Here is a 21,545-nt window from a genome sequence, read left to right on the forward strand (position 1 = left end):
AATAAAATTTATTATTTAAAAAAAAAAAAAGAGTATCCTCTTCCCAATGACTTACTAGAGCACCTCTGTCAAAAACCACTTTAACACAAGTCTAATTCTGGAAAGAATCTGGTTGAGGCCACACTGTCTGGGCACTTGCTCCTGCTCTCCTTTCAATGCACTATAAAGAGACGCCCTCCCCCTCACACGTCCTGTCACCGAGGAACCTAGCCTGCACAAGAAGAGAACTTTAAAGGAGTTTCAGAATTTTCAAAAGAACGCAAGGTGATATGTAAAGTTTGTGCCCAAAGCTCACAAGCTATTGTCACAACCGCCCGCAGGACTGTTGCTGAGAGTGCAGATGTGCCCTGAGACTCTGAAACAGGCCCTAATCCAACCGATGTCTGGAAAAGAAAGCCACTGGCTTCAGTACCTTTCCAGCACGGTCCTTCGTCCTCTGACTCTGCTCACGGCCCCTTAGGAGCCAAAGCCTGTTCCAGCCCGACTGACCTCCCTTTTTGGCCCCAACAATGCTTTACTTCCTGAACGAGCAAGCGTTCTCTGTGACAGACGCTTGACTCTTTGCATTAGGTTTATTAGTTCATTATATACGTCTGTTCCTTGTTATTACCTTTGGAGCTAATCACACCAGCGACATCACCTTACTCTTACTGTGGCCCCTGGGACATGCTGTCGGGTGTACTCAGATGGCCAGCCTGCAACCTCTACTGGGGACGTGACTGGTGTACTGGGGCGGGGGGGAGGTGAGGTGTGACCCCCCCCCCCCAGATAGAGGTGCTACAATGAGGAGTACCTTTAGCTTTGGAGCTCCTCAGCACCCTCCCTCTGCCTTCCAATCTATCAGTTGCTCTCCCACTGGCCATCTTCAGGGTGCCTTTCTCCCCACTGGCCTCTGGACTGCCGTTGGGATGCAACTTCTGAGCCTTTACGTTCAGCCTGGCGACATTCAGCATCTTTAAGGAACGGCACATGGTGTTCATCTTCTGCCTCACTGGAGTACGAGGGACGCCTCCTGGCAACACACCATGGGAAGAAAGGAAAACCTTTTACTTCTGTGAAACCAAGAACTGAAACTTCATGCAGATGAAATATTTTGTGGGAGGACACTGGGACAAAGTACAGGCCTTCAGAATCTTTCTACCTACAATAGAGGGTAGAAAGAGTATAGCACAAGTTCAGAAACAAAACATGTCAGTGTGGTGAGGTGACTTACAAAAAGCAAATGCCAAACGGCCCATTCCGGTGCTACCCAGGGGCCGCTGGGCTGAGAACACTACTCTGGAAGACAGCAATCTGCATCAAGAGCTACCTTCTTGCAATTTTTTTTTTTTAAAAGATTTGTTTATACAAGAACCGGGTTATAGGCCAGATGAGTGGGAGGGTGAGAGGATTCACCAGAGACAGAGCCAGGAACAGAACAGGCAGACTGACGAAATACACTGCTGAGGGGAGCAGCGGGCGTGGCAGGAGAGGTCTGCTGCGCCATGTGGGATTCTCGCCGGCCTGCCGGGATCAAACTGGTGCTGCAGAGGCTGTGGACAGCTTCACAGCGTGGCACTCAACTGCCTGCACCACCAGGGAGGCCCTTGCACTTTAATACAGTAACTTGGCTCTGGAAATTTTTGCTATGGAAATCACTCAAAGAATAAGTCATATGCCTATTATCTATAATGATAAAATTTTTTCCTTTTTTTATAATAAAATTTGAAAACAAGATGAAAAGTTACCTTTTACAGAAAAATGGAAGGAACTTGAGGGGAATCATGCAAAGTGAAGTAAGCCAGAAAGTTAAAGACAAATACTGGACAATTTCACAGTTGTGAGTTTCGAAACAAAGCAGATGAACTTGATAAAGCCAAGTAATTATAAACTAGCAACACTGTAACTGCTCTGGATGGGGGAGAGGGGTCAGAGGTATGAGAGATGGCAGTGATAAAAGTAAACAACTTTAAAAATTTTTAAAGATTGTAAACAACCCAAATGTTCAACACACATATTTTGTAAATTTTGCTGAGCATCGAGGCGGAACAGCAGCAACAAAGGCAAGGCAGCAGGCACACACGCAGACAAAGCCAAGTGCCAAGTCACATTTAATGTATCATGACTGAAAATGAAAATGGTTCTCTCACTAAGATAGCGTTACGGATTTTAAAAAATTATTGCACTAACGTCATAATTTCCAAATACGAAATATAAGGATTTGTCCTTCTTTACTCAGCTACTATACCACTCTCGCTTCAGGGAGTGTCAACCTTTTCAAAGAGCCTCCATAAAGACCGCCTCGGGGACAGCTTGTGTGCCTACGTTTCTTTCTGCTGTCCTCCTGGTTGGTCACGGTGGCATCTTCCCGAGACCTCCGCTGGTAGAGCTCAGACAGGCACCGTGTGAATTCACTGTCGACTGCGGAAGACTCCTCCTTGTGGGACGAGGCAGCCTGCAGTAACCTGTGAACAAGCCAAGATGTCGGGGTGAAGCTGAAATTCTGACTTCCCAAAATGTTTTAAAAACAAGCAACAACAAAGTTCACTCTCCTTTAAAAGCGAACCCAAATACATCACAAGATGTCATCAAAATCTTTTTGCAGGAGGGAAAACGCCCTTCATATCACAAACGATTTGTCAAAAGGCAGGGCCAGAAGCTACCTGTTCCTAAAACCATCAGTCATTACAGTATTGACCTTTCTAAATAGGATTCATTTCCCAAGACACAGGTCTCATTTAAGAACTCCACCCCCAGTCTGATTTTGCTTTTCACATTTAGTTTTTTAATGTCTTATCACTTTATCATCATGGATGCTATAAAACAGAAATCTAATTTTTGCCCTTTTTCTTCTGTGTATTTTTCAGTTTATTGAGTCATGTATTCTTTCTTTTTCAGCATTTTATAATGCTGTCCTTTGTCATAGGCAAAACCCCCCTAGGCAAAGTGTGGGTCACTTTGGGGGCTTATTCTGTTCCATTGGTCTATTTGCCTATCCTTGCACCAATACCACACGGCCTTACTCACTAGAGCTTATTCAATTTTGTTATCTCCCAGGGGTAAGTGTGCCGACCTGCTTTGTTCTTAGCCCTTTTGAACGGTACCATATCAGTGCATCAGAAAACTCACTATTATTATGTGTCAATTCTTCCAAGCTGACCTACAGACTTATTGCATTGTCAAAACTCTTAACAGACTTTTTTAATGGAAATTAACAGACTGGTTATAAAGTGCACATGGAAAGGCAAAAGATCTAGAAGAACCAAAGCAGTTCCGAAAAAAAGGCAAAAAAGACCACAGCCGAGAGGACTTAAACGGCCTGATTTCAGTACTCAAAGTCAACTCAATTGACTTGATATCACAACATCAGTTGATATTACAATATCTACATCATATCTGGACTGATTCTTTCTAGAGAGACCTGCACACTGGCAGTAAACTGATTTTCAATGGAGGGCACAGTAATTCAATGAGAAAAAGACTGTCTTTTAACAAATGGCATAGAAGCAACCTTGAATTTACCTCTTAATGAATTTCTGCTGTACCTTTTACACTCCTAATATTTTCTGTTGGTTAACCTTGCTATAGATTATTCCACCGAACTCCTCAAAGAACCATCTTTGTCCCCGTTGCTCTCTATTGCTTGTTTCGTATTTCACTCATTTTTGTTCTGATCTTTACAACTTCTGATCTTTCCCTGCCTTTTTTTTTTTTTAAAGGTTTATTTATTTATACATGCACTGGGTACAGTCAGAAGCGCGGGAGGGTGAGAGGATTCACCAGAGCCAGAGCGGGGAGCAGAGCAGGCAGAAGGACCGAAGCACACTGCTGAGGGGAGCAGTGGGTGTAGCAGGAGAGGTCTGCGCACCATGTGGGACCCTCACCAGCGAACCGGCGCTGCAGAGGCTGCAGGCAGCTTCACAGCCCAGTGCTCAACTGCTGCGCCACTGGGGAGGCCCTGCCTGCCTTCTTAATAAAAAATAAATACCAAAAGAGTTTGCTTTATGGTATTATTTCCTATGTTAAACCATGAGGTAACTGGTCTTTAATTTTTCTTCCTCAAAGGACAGTTTAATTCTGTAAATTTTCCATTAAGTATAAATTTAGTTGCATTATACAAGTCTGCTATTTTCCATTTTTATTGAAATTTAATATTAAATATTTTCTGATACCCGCATAAGAGAACATCTTACTTTTAGAATTAACATTTTCCCACCTTTTACTGTACTAAAATGTACAATATAAAGTTACCATCTTCATCACTTTTAACTCACAGTTCAGTGACATTAAGTGTATTATAATGCGGGGCCTCCCTGGTGGCGCAGGCGGGTGAGCGCAGCGCTGTGAAGCTGTCCAGTGGCAGTCTCTGTAGTGCCGGTTCAATCCCTGCTGGCCTCGGAGCAACCCACATGGCAAGCAGACCTCTCCTGTCTTGCCTGCTGCTCCCCTCAACAGTGCATTTCGTCAAACTGCCTGTTCTGCTCCCCCCTCTGTCTCTGATGAATCCTCTCACCCTCACACGCATCTGGCCTGTACCCCGGTTCTTGTATAAATAAAATAAATCTTTAAAAAAAAAAAAGCGTATTATAATGCGCCACCATCACCAACATTATTCTCAGAACTCTTTTCAGCTTTCAAACTGCAACTCTATACCCATCACAAATATTCCCCCTCTAATCAGCTTTAACACTGTGGACAACAGCCAGGAAACGTGATCTAGGAAAACAAAACAGACCCACATGCAGACAACTGAGAGCCGATTTCAATAACCAACATCCAGAAGAAAGAAAACATTTTACCAAAATGACTCCATCAGGTCTGAACTGGCGCCGCTGAGGTTGGAGCACGGGAACCAGCTCTCCACGACAGCAGGGCTCCAGCGCGTGGTCCGGCGCAGCTCCTGCTGGGCCCACTCTGGAACAGGAGGGGCTGCGGGGCGTGGGAGCAAGGGAGGCGCGGCAGTGGCATCAGTACCAAAGCAGACCAAGCACTTGCTCCCCCTTTGGGCTGCTGAGATCCCCCAAGAACAGACGAGCGGGATCACTAACCACCCTTCACCGCCTCCCGCGCCGCCACTGCCCAGAAGGCAAGAGCACAGGCTTCCTGTGTGCCTCACCCGCCCAGGGCCCTGCCACCTGCTGCCGCCTGCACCCTTCTCCCCTGACCCTTCCTTCAAGCCTTGGCTCACGTCCGTGTTCTCCGCTGACCACCCTACTCACACACACTGCAGCCCTCTGGTTCCTGAACATTCCCCATTCCTTTCCTCCTGCTCTGTCGCTTGTTTATACTCTATAGGCTCCTTATTCATTGTCTTGTCTCCCCAACTAGATGTTAAACTCCATAAGAACCTTTGTTTCGTTCTCTGATGTATTCCCACAACCCAAAACAGTGCGAACATAAAGCAGGCACTCGGCAAACCCACTGAGCACATGAATGAACATGACTATCATGAGCACATGATAGCACACCCACTGAGCACATGAATGAACATGACCGGACCGACCTAACACAAGCGAGGCTGGTGCCACACAACTAACAACTCACCGAGCTGAGAGGCTGAGGGAATCACACGGTTCCGCTGCAGCCGTTACTAGAAACCAGTTTCATCTTATGCTTTTGATTTCAACCTTGTTTCCCAGAGCCCGTGGCCTCCTCAGAAGTGCTTTAGGACTTCTATAAATAACGGAGTAAACTGCCAGGAACCTTGCAGCTTGCTTTTATCTGTTTTACACGAGATCCTGGAGCTCTTCTAAGAGCATACTGGAAAAAAGGTTCTGCTGCCCTAGACTATGCTAGTTAGTGGCTCAGGTGCTTACCAGAAGCAGCAGGATCTTCGTGTGAACTGTGACTGTTACTCAACACATCGTCTAAGACACTGGAGAAAAGAGAAGCTGTATCCTGGGAGCTTTCTGCTTCGAGCGTGTGGAGAAAATGTCCTTGGAATTGGGCTTCCTCGGTGCGGAACACAGTGAGGATTGTAGCGTTGACAGAGAGTGGGGAAATAACTCCAGTGACAGGGGGCCAGCCCTCACCAGGGTCCACATTGACAACCTACACGAGAGGTTTCCATTAGCTGTTGTCAGACACCTCAAGAAAAACTGTTTAGTGAAGGCAGCATGGTAGCTCCCCATACAATGATTATTAATAAAAAACTGTGGAACAGACTTGATGAGTATTAAGAGCTAGACTCCAACTCACAGACCATATAATCCTGATCCCTCAGTTTACCAGTAATAAAAGCCTAAGGCAGCCAAGAATATTTACCTAACACTACTTGTGCTTATTGTAGCCCACGGAACCCTCACCACCATGGAGGTCAAAGTGACTGCCATCCACGCGAGAGAGGCGGGGCCGAGGCCAAGGGACACGTCACCTGCTTAAGGCCACCATGTACCAAGGAGCAGAGGTCAGGCATGTCTGACTTCAAAGCCTGCGCTCCGCACAACGGGGCCATAGCAGCACCTGGGGGCTGGCTCAGGCCGTGCCGTGGGAGGCAGACCAGTCCAGACTGGCCCAGCGCACAAGTCAGCAGCACTCTTGGAACAGTATCTAACCAGAGGACGACCTGGTTCTCCTTTAGAATGTTTTACAGTGGGATTTGGAACGCAGACACTTTCTGACGTTACGCGGCAAGTGACAAAGCAAGATGAGGAGTTTGTGGAAAATTTAAAAAGCAAAAATCACCTTTAAATAAAATCTGGGTGCATATGTGTTCCTTTTCAGAAGATACTTCAGAGTTGGCGTAACCACAGGACACTACTGTGTCCAATTTTACAGTGTAGTCATTTTTTAAAAGATGTATTTACTACGGGAAGGCAATAAATACATAAAATTAAAAAAAAAAAAAAGTTCATCAGCCACCTCGGCACCCTAACACAATCAACTCTGGCCCACTGCTTTTTTTCTCTGTATGAGTATAATTTAATTGGATTCAGGGAACAGCAACTTTATAAATGGTCTCTTCACTAATGAGCGAGCCATCACAATACCATACGTAGACAACCTTTTTTGCAAGCACATCATCCATCTCACTGAGAGGATGAGACACAGGGCAATCCTTGGCACGTATAAACACCCTTGTTTCACAAGAATAATGGCAATCATGGGGGTGGGGCGGACACCTACCAGATGCAGGTCTTCAGCAGTCAGCCTGCTCACCAGCTGCTGGAACAACCCCCTTTTGGCTACCGAGTCCTCCTCTGGGATCTGCAGCATCCAGCTGTCAGTGGCCAAGGTGCTGCTTGCTGGCGGAGACCACTGGGCCACTGTGCCCTTTAGAAAAATCCTTACTGGCTTTTGAAAATGTCTCTGCTGCATGGCCAAGGGCTCCAAGATAACTGCCCATGTCTCTTGACTCTCTTTGCCTATTAATGAGAAAGAATAGGAAAATTCTAATAGGAAACAGTTCATGAAAAACATTTAATAGTAAGAAGGAAAACCAAGCTTTTCAGCTGAGCTGCTAGCATCGCAGACTGAGCTCACACCTCATCCTGCTGAGTAGGCCGTTGCGCCACTTCACTTAGCTCCACAGGAAAAGCCATGCACGAATGAACTGCAGGGCATGACCTAATGTCAGAACTTCTCCATAATTACTGTTTAGAAGTATCCGTGCAATGCAGACTTACAAAAAAGACGTCGCTTCTTAAACCCATTAAATATGGGGCCTCCCCGGTGGTGCAGCGGTTGAGCGCTGGGTTGCGAAGCTGCCCGCAGCCTCTGCAGCGCCGGTTCGATCTCCGGCTACTCCCCGGCCACCGGAGGAGGGTCCCACATGGCGCGCAGACCTCTCCTGCCGCCCACTGCTCCCCTCAGCAGTGTACTTCGGTCCTTCTGCCTGCTCTGTTCCCCGCTCTGGCTCTGGTGAATTCTCTCACCCTCCCGCGCTTCTGACTGTACCCAGTGCTTGTATAAATAAATAAATAAATCTTTAAAAAAAAAAAAAAACATTAAATATGGTACATCACACCTTAAGAGATTAAATTCTAAAGAATTCAGTCCCATAAATTAAGAATTTCAATAAGGGACCTCCATGGTATTGCAGGGGTTAAAGTCTCAGGGCTATCAAGCTATCGCCAGCCACTGAGGCCTGAATTTGGTCCCCGGCCATGGAGGTGACCCACACGGCATGGCAGACCTCTCCTGTCTAGCCCACTGCTCCCCTCAACAGTGTCTTTCAGTAGATCTGCCTGTTCTGCTCCCCACTGTCTCTAGTGAATCCTCTCACGCCCTGCATGTCTGGCCTACACCCCAGTTCTTGTATGCATAAATTAAAAATCTTTTAAAAATATCTGATAAAATTTCAATAAAAAAAGAATTTAGTTTGATGCATACATTTCAACATAGTGTGTGAATGTAGAACTAGTAAGAAATGAATTCACCACATAGTGAATTCATAGAAATGAATTCACCAAATCATATAGAAAAAAAAATTTACAAAGATTCCAACACGCTGGCTCTTGTTGGTAATAAGCACCATTTTTAGCTTCTTTTGACTAACAATTTATCAATCTCCTCTATGAGGCAATGAAATCTTACCACCCACTTGCTTGGGCACTGGACAACATTAATTCATTGCAAACAGCTGGGGGGTCTCTCAAGCCACTCAATCATTTACCCACGGACCAGTAATGATACTCGATCAAGTCAATCCTATCTATGGTACCTCTGATTGTGTGGAAGTGCTTTTTCATTCTTTTAACTATCAATATAAGCGTTCACTGAGGCCAAAGTTGCTGGAAATTCTAAAGAAGTTAAAAGCAGGAGCCTACCCCTGAAAGATGAGTGTTACAAGACCAACTGCCCCAAATATCATTCACTTACCTGCAACAGGGAGAAACAAAGTTCCTTCCACCCGAGGAAACGAGGCCTCATACTCGGGCGACTGATGGAGCAAACGGTTTAGTGTGGAATCAGCTGGCAGAACCGAAAGCCACGAAGAGAGGTGAGGCTCATGTGGCAGCTTCCTGCCGTGCGGAGTCCTTCCAGCTTTGGCAAAATCCTGGCTGAAGGTCTCAGACGGCAAGATGGTACCCCCGACGTGGTGGAGTAGTTCACATACTGTCCAGTACCCAAGGTGGTCTGGGGATTCCCACAACTGAAATAAAAATTACCAAAAACCCCCCAGGTTACTGCAAATTAGGCATTCATGAACAAAGCTGAGGGAAATCAAGAGAAAGTAAAGAGATGCCTGATGCCTACGTTAAAGGATCAAATGAGGGGATCTGCTGACCTAAATAGCAGCCAGACTGTTACTACCCGGCCCGAGAGTGTCACTCCACGGTATGCTGGAAACAAGTCTCCAGTTAGCGAAACAGCAATTCCATTCGATTTTCACTCACGTGACAGAAGTAATGCAAATTGCCGGGCAAATGTGTCAGTTAAAATTAATACAAAACCTTGATACGTGAACAAAATCACCCTGTCCCACACAATGGGGACCACGTATGGTGAGAGCGAGGCAGGCACAAGTGCCCTGGAAGGTGACCACCGCTGGCCTGCCTGCTCAGGGGACTGTGGGGACAGAATTGGTCTCGCTTCTGCTGTCACTGAAGGCCTGGTGCTCTCTCTCTCTTGGACTCCTTAGGGCCTGGGCCCTGCTCAAAGAAGTGTCCTTCCAGAGCACGTGTCTGATCAAGCCACTTCTCTAGAACTTTCAAGGGCTTCCCCTGCCTTCACCATAAAGTATCTGCTCATTTTCAATTTGCCCTCTTGTCCTTTAACCCACTCCCAGAGTAATGGCATGCATTATAAGAGGTGGAATCACAGCTCTCACTTGGTTAAAGGACCTTCCTATCCAACCCAGACCAGCTTGGCCCTACAGAGACCCCCAGCTTCTTGACTCCTCCCTGGCTTGCCTCGCCCCCAGGGCCTCTGCACGCCTGCCTGCTTCTGAAACAGGAGCTCATCTCCAGCTCAGGTCTTTGCACCTGCTCTTCTCTTTGCCTGGCACGTCCTTCCCCAACCTTCATGTCCCACCCATACCGCTAACTACCCCACTTCTCTGCTCCAAAGGGCCTTCCCCACCATCATCCTTCTGCCTCCTCTGCCCCACCCCAGCCTCCAGCCCCCACCCCAGCTTTATTTTCTCCAGCGTGTCCTCTGCCATCCTATCACTTGTGTACCCCTTTAACAGTAAAAGAGAAACTCCACTTGGGCTGACCACCACGTCCCCAGGAGCAGAAACAGCTGAGCGGGTCCTCCATGTGGCTTCTCAATATTGGTTGACTTAAACGAAGGGACAGGAGGAGAGTAGGGATGGTAAAAACAAACTTTCCACAGCACTGAACAGGAGGCGGGGCCTCTGTCCCATCAAAAATCCAAAAGGGCCAGTTAGGACTGTCAGCACAGGAAGAGGCGCTCAGTCTGCCAAGTCTTTGTCCGCTGACCGGTCTACAGGGGAGGAGAGAGGCAGCGAGGCTGGAGCACAAAGAGAGCGAGCACCCCAAGAAGAGCTTGGAAATTCAGAAGCGGGGTGGTTGTGCCATTTGGGGAAGGCCTCGGCTGGCCTTCCGGGCGACTGGACAAGGCCCAAACGAACCCTCAGGACCTGTTGCCGTCGAGGAGGTTCGGAGAGGCTGGACTATGGCCCGCGTCGCGGCCACTGGGAAGGGCCTTCCAGGCTTCTCCCGGCTTGGCGCGGAGGACCTTGGACTCGTCGGCCCCTGCGACCCAGGGCCTGCTTCTGAAGGGTCCCCCGCGGGTTATGCGGGGCTCACCCTGGGCCAACCCGCCTCTCTGCAGGCGCTGCTCAGTGGCCCGGGGCCGGGCGCGCGGCCTGCGGCCTGCTGGAACTTACCCGGGCCCGCTCGGTGGTGTCCACCCAGTACAGGGTGATCCTGCGCGCGATCATGACCTCCTGGACCCTCCTGGGCAGCAGCGAGTCCATCACCTGCGCGGCGGGCTGGCGGCGGCCCCGCGCCTGGGCCTGGCCCCCGGACGCGAACTGCAGCAGCTCCCGCCGCGAGTGCGGACAGGCCGCCAGCAGGAAGACGGCGTTGGCGAAGCCCCCGAGCGCGGCCGCGGCCTCGCCCTCCACGTCCAGCAGCCGGGCCCCGCGGCGGCGCAGCGCGGGCTTGGCGGGCGACGAGATGTCGGGCCGGTCCCACTCGTAGTCCAGCAGCGCCTCCAGCAGCGCGCCGCGCGTGTGCGCCGCCCGGGGCGCCGGGCCCGGCAGGTGGGCTCCGGGCGCGCCCGCCGCCAGCCGGGCCGCCAGCGCCGCCTCCAGCTCCTGCCAGGCGCGGGCGCCCAGCTCGCGGAAGTCGGACGCGCGCGACGGCCCGGACCGCGCGCCCTGCGAGTCGAAGAACCTGAAGGCCCAGCGCACCCGCGCCAGGCCGAAGCGGCAGCCCAGGTGCGTGAGCAGGCGCAGGGCGGCCCGCCGCACCGGGCCCTGGCCGGCCGCGCCGCCCGCCGTGTCCAGCAGCAGCATCACGTCGTGGCAGCCGGCCATGGCGGCCGCGCCCGCCCGGGCCCCCGCCGCGCCCGCGCCGGACCCCGGCTTCAGGGCGGCCGCGCCATCCGCCGCTCCCCACACACAGGCCCGGTCGAATGGCTCCCGCGCTCTCCGAGGGCTGCTACCATTGGCGGAGCCGGACGCCTGGGCCAGTTTCTATTGGTCGCTCTCCTTACGTGAGAGACGTGAGCCACGTCCATCCTTAGCGCTGATTGGTCCAGCGGTAGGGCCCGCCCCGGCTGCCTGGGTGGAGGGCGTGTGCGTGGGCGGGGCTAGGTGATCCGGAAGAAACTCCCTGCTCATTGGCTGGGCGTACGTTTTAAAATTTAAAGAGATGGAGCTCGGGCTCTCGTCGCGGAGAAGCCCCGCGGAGGGGGCCGCGCCGGGCGGTGGGCGCAGGCGTGGGCGCGGGCGCGGGCTGCCGGGACCCTGGGAGCCTGACCGCCACCCCGGGGCGAAGTGACCGGGGCAGCTTGGGGTGGCTCGGGCCGTGCTGCTTGGAGTAGCGCCCGGCGGTGAAGGCTCCCGTTCCCTGTAACTTAAGACCGGTTTTCAAGTTTGCTCCCTTGGCCCTGGTATCTTCGAGGCTTTTCTCCGATGCAGGTAATCGCAGGTGCAGGTAAAAGAGACCAGTTCACCTGGAGGGAACTGGAAACAGCGTGAATGGGGGTGGTTAAGGTATGGTGCACCCCCAGAGGAGCCTCGCCCGCTTTCTGCAGTGGCGTTTGTACAGGTGATGCTGCACCTGCCCTCGTCCGTGTCCTGCGTTATATATAATGTCTATACACGTGTTTATGTTTCTGTAAACTCAGGATAATAACGGGAACAGAAGCTGTCTCTGATTGTCTCTGGAGGATGAGATGATGGCATTAACTTATTTTTCCACTTTGCTGAAATTTGCACAGTTCAGTATTTCTGTATTACTTTTGCAATAGAGAAATAGAGGGGGAAATATCTCTTTGCATAATCCTCTCGTGGCAGATGGAAGAACATCTTTCATGTAAAGAAGTTGGGGGAGCAGTTTCTATTGTTGGTTTTAACAACAGGGAAGGATTTAAACTGTCCTGGTAGACAGGCCTGCCTTTAAATCTCCTTCCAACCTGAGAGTCCCCCCAGCCAATTGTTTCAGTACTACTACTGATACTTTATAGAATGTCCATGAAGAAAATAAACATTTTCTGATCCACCCACTGTCATTTGAAAGCACAAACATTGGTTCGTTTCAATGTGTTTATTATTCATTCAACAAATAGTTATTTCAAGGGACAAAATCAATAAGTATCTTTACCTTCAGGGAGTTTGTATCCTAGCAGGAGTCAAACAATAAATAAGTAATTATACTATGTTATCTTGTATTAAAGACTTGGAGAAAAAAAAAAAAAGCAGAAAAGGGGGCTAAGGAGTGTCATTTCCAATGGGATGATCAGGGAAGCTTCACTGGAATGACATTCCAATAAGGCAGTGGGAAGATAAGGGAGAGAGGCTTGTGGGGGCAGGAAGTGGGGCGGGAAGCAATAGTAAGTGCAAAGGCCCTGAGACAGGAGCACCCTTATTCTCCAAGCTAACTTCTTAGGGGTCATTGTGGCTCTTAATGAATTAAAAGTTCATTCTTCCACAAATAGAGGAGGCTGATCAACTTAACTGCATGGAACAGTTAAGAGTCATCTCCACCATTCCAGCCTGCAGGGCCCAACTACTGAAGGGAAGAGGGGTTAGTGGCCATTGGGGAGTAGCCAGCCTTGGTCACCTGGGATTCAGTGCCATTGGGCTGGAAACACAGGGGAAGGAGAAGGGTGAGGGATTTGAGGGCCTGTGCCTGGGACAGGTTGTACTGATTAAAAATTATTTCAGCTCCCAGCACAAAAAGCATGACCACAATGGCTTTTCCCCTACTTAGCAAGTGGGTGGGAGTCTGTGGCTGCTGCCATGCTTCATGGGTAGACCATGTCAGGACCCACAAATGTTCCATCCTCCTGTCTATACCACTTGCTCATCACCACTAGGGGCTGCCCACATCTGGTTGGTACTCAATGCAAGAAGAAGGAGCAGCTCACTCAACAAGAAGCAAAGTTTCAGGGAAGCCACCCCTGTGGCTGGATTTTGACATAAATCTCATGGCAGAGAAGTGGGCAATGTGTCCTCACTGTAGGGGGGGGGAAGGGGCGAAGGGAGCTGTGGGGGTGTGGTGATCCACTGAGGGGCTGTTGGCTGGATCCCAGCCAGGTGGAATGAGACTTGAGCAGGAAAACAGTCTTCTGGAGGCCGTGGGGGCATGGCTTCTGCAGGGAGTATCCAGGGTTCCTAGAAACAGGATGGGAAGGTAAAGGAACATTCCAGGGAGAGGCTGAGGGCAAAGGGGAGTCACAATAAATAATAATGAGCTCAAGATGTTTTAATCACCATGAGAGTAGAGGAAATAGCCAGAACCATTGAGAACAGATTTAACTATACTTGGAACAGAGTACAATCAAATAAATTTTAAAATTGTGTGTGTTACTGTTTTAACACTCAAAAAAGTCACACACACACACACACACCCCCACACACACATCAACACTTGAACCGAGAAAAAAAGTATTTGTTTGGATGAAAATAAATACCAATGGACCTCCAAGATCTTGCACAGGGTGTAATCAATGGTGAGACCCCCCCCAAAAAGGCATAGGTTGGACAAGATAAGGGAATGTCCAGGAACTAGCCTGAATGTCTGTTTATGCTGGGGAGCTGACACTGGCCATGGGTGGGGGGGTTTGAGGGGGTGGGAACACAGCACCCTCAGCTCAAGGGAACTCGAAACATCTGCTGCCAGGATCTTGGGGTGACTATGGCCGAGTCCTGGGCCCCTCTTCTTCCTGCATCCCATAGATGAAAATGTTGAGTGTCTATTCCAACTGTAGGAAATTAGTGTGCTTTGGTTCATAACATGTTTTTTTTAACTTTTTATTTCAAAACCATCCTAGATTGAGGTTCATTATTTCTCTGGATCCAGCCCCATTTGTTGAAAACATTATTCTTTCTTCATTGACATGCATTAGCACCAAAAATCAATCCTTGAAGATATTACTTTTAAAATAAATGTTTATTGAAGTAACACTGCCTTATAATATTATATAAGTTTCAGGAGTGCATCATTATACATCAGCATGTATATAGACTACATTAAATTCACCCCTAAAAACCCAATTCTGTCATTCAGCACACAGTGACTCCTTTTACCCCGCTTACCCCCGCACCTTTCCGTCTGGTGGTTTGGTCTTACAGTCTAAAGGTTTTCTTTGGTTTCTCTCCATACCACATAGGAGTGAAATCACACAGTGTTTGTACTTTATGCTAAGTGAAATAAGCAGACAAATACTGTGTGATTCTACCTTTGGGAGACAGAAAGCAGAAGAGTGGGTGCTGGGGGTGGAGGGAGTGGGTGTTTAATGAAGACAGAGCCTCATTTGGGGGTGATGAGAAAGTTCTGGATGTGGAGGTGGTGAGGGCTGAGTAACAATGTGGGTGTGCGTACTGCCACTGAACTGGACACTCAAAAACAGTTACAATTGTCATTTTCTATTATCTCTGTGTTATAATAAAAATTGATCTAGAAAAAAACTCCACTGGGAATAGTAATCTGTGTTGGCTTCTTTATTCTGTTCCACTGATTTATGTGGCTGTCCTCCAGGCAACAACATACAACCTTGACTACTGTGATGGGATAATAAATCTCAAAACCCAGACCAGTGATCCCTCCCCTTTGTTGTTTTTGTTCAAAATTGTGTTAGGGCCTCCCTGGTGTCACAAGCGGTTGAGCACAGCACTGTGAAGCTATCCATCCGCAGCCTCTGCAGCACAAGTTCCATCCCTGACCATCCAGAAAGCTACCCACACGGCACAGCAGACCTCTCCTGTCTCACCTGCTGCTCCCCTCAGCAGTGCATTTCAGTCAATCTGCCTGTTTTGCTCCCCACTCTGTCTCTGGTGAATCCTCTCACCCCTCGCATCTCTGGCCTCTACCCCAGTTCTTGTATGCATAAATAAATAAATCTTTTTAAAAAATGCCACTTCTGGGCCTCCCCGGTGGCTTAGGGGTTGAGTGTCTGCACTTGTGGCCTGAGTTCAATCCCTGGCCAGGGGGGCTGACCCACATGGCACAGCAGACCTCATCTATCTCCCTGCTGCTCCCCTCAGCAGTGTATTTCAGTAGATCCACCTACTCTGTTCCCCACTCTGTCTCTGGTGAATCTTCTCACCCCCCACACCTCTGGCCTACACCCCAACTTCTTCTACACAAAAATTGAAAGAAAAAAAAGTGCCACTTCTGCCCAGCCCTCTGTGGCAGCCAGCCCCCACTGAAACTGGGGGGAGCCCAAAGGGTGCAGTGGAAGTCCTGTTTCTCTCGGTTAGTCCCCCCCCATATCATCTGGTAGGGGCAGTGGTCATCCTGCCACCACCTGGTGGGTGTGGAAGCCCAGGTTCACCTCCTGTGGGTCCCTGATGTGTCAGCAGTTAGGCCTCCTCCACCACCAGGTGGGGTAGTAGTCCCGGCCCTGTGGAAACTAGAGACACTGATGGGTTAATAGGCTAATGGATGCCAGAAAACAGCAAACAAACCAGAAAACTAGTCGAAAGACCACGGAAGGCAGACAGACCAGTGTCTCTAGTATCCAGCTGGATATAAAAAGCAAGGGGAGGGCCTCCCCGGTGGCGCAGCGGTTGAGCGCTGGGTTGCGAGGCTGCCTGCAGCCTCTGCAGTGCCAGCTCCATCCCCGACTGCTCCCCGGCCACCCCACCGGAGGAGGGTCCCACATGGCGCGCAGACCTCTCCTGCCGCCCGCTGCTCCCCTCAGCAGTGTACTTCAATCCTTCTGCCTGCTCTGCTCCCCGCTCTGGCTCTGGTGAATCCTCTCACCCTCCCGCGCTTCTGACTGTCCCCAGTGCTTGTAAAAATAAATAAATAAATAAATCTTTTTTTTTAAAAAAAGTAACATACCATCACTTAAAAAAAAAAAAAAGGCAAGGGGAAGGGAATCTCTGCCCTGCGCTCCTTGGGACTCCCCACCTCTCGGCAGTCTGCCTCTTCTATGTGGTGCAGCAGGGGTGTGGGAATAAATGTGTCCACTCCTTTGTGTCTGGAACCAGAAATCAGCTTCATTGTTTGCTCCGTAACTGGCCACACTGTACTATATTCAAGGTGTCTCTGTAACAATTTACTTTACTTTCTAACCTGTGAGGCTACAGGGCAAGGGCTGTGTTTTGTCTTTGTATCCCTAGTGCCTAACAGAGTAGCAATAAATTACTTTTTGATCAAACTGTAGTGTGTTGAGACAGAACTTGTGAGCTATAGACAGGCCCCCAGAGGGCAGCGGCAGAGCCTGAGGACAGGGAAGCAGCCTGTGGGGCTCCAGGAACAGTTCCTCAGAACTGCAGGCAGCTGGGCCTTCGCAGGGAGGTAAATCACCGCCCCCCCCCCAGGGTGCTCGAGGCTGCCCTGGAGCACACGGGTCCCACTCTTTGGGGGTAGTGGGCTTCCCTGTCTTTCTTGGTAAAGAGAAGGGAACTCACCTGCTAGGCTAGTGGTGACTCTGGCAACTCCTCACAGTGACTGCACGAGGCAAGCTTTATTCACCCCCTTTACAGATGGGGAAGCCGAGGCTCTGCTGGGCTGGGACAGCTAGTAAGGGGGCCCTCGCAACTCTCACGCTGCTTCTCCCAAAGATGCAAGGTTGGCCCAGCTCCTCATGGAGTGGCAGGAGGACCCTCCCAGGACAGGCCCAGGCCAGTGCTCAGGCAGGGGAGGCTGCACCCCACCCCTCCTGCCTCACCCCTGAGAGCCCCTGGACCCTGAGTATGTTCCTTCTACTTTAATGGGGGTGATAATTACTCTGCTTTTAAAGAACTCTGTGGTCTAGGGCCAGGCCAGCTACATAATTTGAAGTACGAAGTGGAAATTTTGTTTAAAAAAATGTAAATGTCAAGACAACTGCAGGGCATTCCCCAAGCACATCCCCCTGCTAGGCACGCAGGCCCAGGGACCCGCCTGCCACACGCCCTTAGTCCAGCCCTGCCCAGAGAAGCCATAGAAACCATGAAGCAATAGCTGCTCTTTGGGGGCCACTTACCCTGTGCCATACTGTCCCTTAAATCTTTTATTTCTCTTAATCTTTCTGGGTTTGTCCCCCACCCCATGCGTTTTTATCTCTACTGGGAGGAGGTTGGACCAGACCAGTAACTCTTTTCTTTCTTTTTTCTTTTTTTAAGATTTATTTTTTATTTATACAAGAACCAGGGTACAGGCCAGATATGTGGGAGGGTGACAGGATTCACCGGAGACAGCGGGGAACAGAACAGGCAGACCCACGAAATACACTGCTGAGGGGAGCAGTGGGTAAAACAGGAGAGGTCTGCTCGCCATGTGGGTCAGCTTCCCACTCTGTCTCTAGTGAATTCTATCATACCCCACAAGTGATAGCTTGATAGTGCTGAGAGTTAACGTCTGAGCCACCAGGGAGGCCCCCAACTAGTTTTTAAACCTTATTTTTGCAGCTCAGAAAGGCGAGGCAGGTTGCTGGGCCTCACGTTGCTGATGAAATTGTCCCTCTACTGACTGGAGGGAGGCTGATGGGGCTGGGGGCATAATACAAGTGTGGGGAGAAGGCTGGGCAGCCCCGCCTCACCCCTGCCCTGACCATCTGTGACACCTTTCAAATGAGGCCTGGAACCCTCCTCTCTTGCCTCAGCTTCACCCCTCACCCAGCCCAGCAGTGCCCCCCAGAGTGGACTTGTCTGCAGCCAGTGCAACACCTGTGCCTGCCTGGCCCATACGGTGCTTGCATGTGCCCCCAAAGGCCCCATCAGGCTTAAAACAATAATTAAGTCTCCACTCTCAGGGTACACAAGGAAGCAAAGGCCCCTGGGGAGGAGGGACTGGCTACTGCCGTGGACTCAGGGGCTGCGGGCACAGGGCAGTGCCCAGGCCTTGTGGTTGGCCCTGAGGGTTTCTTAGTCATGTGATTGGATGTTGCTGATTAGCTCTGAACACCCACCATGCGCCTTGACTGCCCCACAAACGTACCTTCTAGTTTCCTTTAGCACGCGACTGGTCTCCGCCAATTCGATGCGGCCTCAGAGCCTGTGATTTTGGAAATGAGCCCCCACAAATGGCAGAGGCACCCAGATTCCGGCATCAGCCATGGGAGGAGCTGCGCCTGGCCCCCACCCATCTCTCCTGGAGCTGGGCCTCATCACAGCTGCCGGGGCCTGACCCGAAGACCCTCCACTGCACGACCAGCCTTTTCCACTTAGTCTCGCTCGGGAGGGCTCTGTTGTTTGCAATCAAGACTCAGTGATTGGCGCCTGCATCTCCCCAGGCCTGTGACGAGAGAGAAGGAGTAGTGTTGCCGGCCTGGGTCAGAGCCCTCTGACTCAGGGTCTCCACCTCCTCAAACCTGAGTGCCTCCAGGGCTTGGCTCCACTGGGAGGGAGCCCTGTGATGCTGGGGAGAGTCCCTCCGGGGTGGTAAAGTCTCCCAAAGAGCCTGCCCTCTCCTCCACACCCCCAGCGACACTTGTTCCTTGTCTCGTTGCTGATGGCCACTCTTGGGGGTCGAGGAGAATCTCATGGGGGCCCTGGTGATGAGCAGAACTAAGCATCTTTCCATGTGCCCGTGGCCACTGCATGTCCTGTTGGTTCATATGACCTGACTTGGCCTCTGGAATAAAGTGAAATAGAAAGGGGGAGAGAGATGTTGTCCTCACCCAATTTTATAAAAACTTATTTTTTTTTATTTATGCATACAAGAGCTGGGGTGTAGGCCAGAGGTGTAGGGGGTAAGATGACTCACCAGAGACAGAGTGGGGAGCAGAACAGGCGGATAGACCAGACACACTGCTGAGGGGAGCAGCGGGGAGACAGGAGAGGTCTGAGTAGCTCCGTGGCCAGGGATGGAACTCAGATCACAGGGGCTGGTGATAACCAGGGAGGCCCCCCTCACCCAATTTTAGAGGCATGTTTCCTGTTTTCCCTACCCAGGGCTGTGTTTCCCCTAAGGTTTCAGTCCATGAAGGTCATGGGTGTACTTGAGTTATTTCTCGCCTCTGGCTGAGGTCTCCAGGGCAAGCAGGGTCTGGTTCTGCCAGGAACTGGGCTGTGCCCGGGCTCTCGTTTATCAGAGGACTGACTGGCCAGAGCAGCGGCCTTCAGTCCATTCTGAGTCTGCTGTTGGGTCACCTCCAGCCCCATCCTCCCAGCCCTCCATCTCCTCCGCTCACCCCCTGCCCCATTTCCGGTTGGTTACAAGAGATTCGTGGGAGAACTTCAGCGTAGGAAAACCTTGTTTCTTTCTTTTTTTAAAGATTTATTTATTTATACAAGCACTGGGGTACAGGCCAGAGGCGTGGGAGGGTGAGAGAATTCGCCAGAGACAGAGCAGGGAACAGGTAGAAGGACCGAAGTACACTGCTGAGGGGAGCAGCGGGGAGACGGGAGAGATCTGTCGCGCCATGTGGGACTCTCCCTGGCCGGCCGGGAATCGAACCGGTGCTGCAGAGGCTGCGGACAGCTTCACAGCGCTGTGCTCAACCCTCTGCACCACTGGGGAGGCCCTGGAAACGCTTGTTTCTCCTTCACTCTCACCTACTGCCACACTCAACCACGTCTGCCGGCGGATGTGGTGTTTCCCCCCCAAGCAATTCTCTGGGACACCAGCCGGTGTCACAGTGATTCAACCCAGACACGGTCCACCTGGAGAAAGCGGCAGATTCCACAGGTGAAGGCTCAATGCCACAGCTGCCCCCCACTCCATCACCAACTGCAAATAGGAGGGTCCCAGGTGACCCACAACTTCTCTCTGACTCAGCTACAAGCCAGAGGGTCCCGTGACCTCTCCTGGGATGCGGTCACTTGCTAGACCAGAACTCAGGGCAGCGGTTGCCTGTGCATCCCCGCCCGTCACAGGGTCTGGGAAAGGACACAGGAGCAGCCAGACAGAGGGGGGGCAGAGGGCAAGGACTGTCGAGCGCGGGAGCTTCTGCCCAGCAGAACTGGGGTACTGGGGTGCATCACCCTCCTGGTATGAGGATGCGTTCACCCACCAAAGCTCTCTGACCCCACAGGATTTCATGGCGGTTTCTTTATGTCGGCACCGTCAATTATTAACTCCATTCCCAGCCCCTTTCCCCTTTCTAGGGTGGGGTGGGGGTGGGGTGCAGCTGAAGGCTCCAGCTTCTTATCCGGGCTTAGTCTTTCTGGTGTCCAGGGCCCCACCCAGAATCTTCTCACTAGAATCCCAGGAAACCCCAAAGGATTTAGGAAAGGCTTGTCTCCAGAGCCCGGCCAAAGACAAAATACAGAAAAAATTACCCTCTCCCTGCCCCCATGCCTCCCCCCACAGTGCTCTTAGACCTTAGGGATTTGCAAGGAGCCCTGGGTCAGGAGTTGGGGTGAGCCCAATCTATACAATCTTATTTCACACTTCTACCTTGCTAGTTCCCTGGGCACAGCTAGCAAAGGGGTCCTTGCAAGACCGGGGTGGCTGCTGGCTGACCTCTCCCCTTGGGTCCTGGCTTCTAGTCTCAAGTCAAACAAGGCGCCAGATCCAATCCAGCCCAGCGGCCTGGGCCTGGCTGGCAGCTCAGCTCTCAGCTTCCCTCGAGGTGACTCTCCTTCCAGGTTAAGATCATTTCCCTTTCTGGGGGCCTGCCTGGTGGCACAAGGAGTTAAGCACTGTACTATGAAGCAGTCTGCAGCCTCTGCAGCATGAGTTCGATCCCTGGCCAGCCAGGGAGCAACCCACGTGGTGCAGCAGACCTCTCCTGCCTCGCCCGCTACTCCCCTCAGCAGTGTACTTTGGCCACACTGCCTGTTCTCTTCCCCACTCTGCTGAATCCTCTCACCCCCCCCACCCCCGCCCCACGTCTCTGGCCTGTACCCCAGCTCTTGTATGCATAAATAAATAAATCTTTTTTTTTTTTAATCGTTTCTCGGGCCTCCCTGGTGGTGCAGCGGTTGAGCGCTGGGTTGCGAAGCTGCCCGCAGCCTCTGCGGCACCGGTTCTATCCCCGGCTGCTCCCCGGCCACCGGAGGAGGGTCCCGCATGGCGCGCAGACCTCTCCTGCCGCCCGCTGCTCCCCTC

The 21,545-nt window shown here is 51.0% G+C and overlaps 1 protein-coding gene across 1 annotated transcript in view; it reads right to left on the minus strand.

The window, feature by feature from the left end:
* TICRR (TOPBP1 interacting checkpoint and replication regulator) overlaps positions 1–11,428 on the minus strand; it is a 31,666-nt gene extending 20,238 nt beyond the window's left edge. The window contains exons 1-7 of the mRNA XM_037509995.2: positions 10,775–11,428; positions 8,800–9,073; positions 7,105–7,343; positions 5,796–6,030; positions 4,779–4,908; positions 2,305–2,444; positions 794–1,012 (exon numbers count right to left, since the gene is read on the minus strand). Coding sequence (XP_037365892.1) covers positions 794–1,012; positions 2,305–2,444; positions 4,779–4,908; positions 5,796–6,030; positions 7,105–7,343; positions 8,800–9,073; positions 10,775–11,428 — 1,891 coding nt within the window. The remainder of the gene's footprint in view (positions 1–793; positions 1,013–2,304; positions 2,445–4,778; positions 4,909–5,795; positions 6,031–7,104; positions 7,344–8,799; positions 9,074–10,774) is intronic.
* Between the last annotated feature and the right edge of the window lie 10,117 nt (positions 11,429–21,545).

This window comes from Talpa occidentalis, unplaced genomic scaffold (assembly GCF_014898055.3).
Source record: "Talpa occidentalis isolate TD23 unplaced genomic scaffold, MPIMG_talOcc4v2.1 talOcc4.14, whole genome shotgun sequence".
NCBI classification, from domain to species: Eukaryota; Metazoa; Chordata; class Mammalia; order Eulipotyphla; family Talpidae; genus Talpa; species Talpa occidentalis.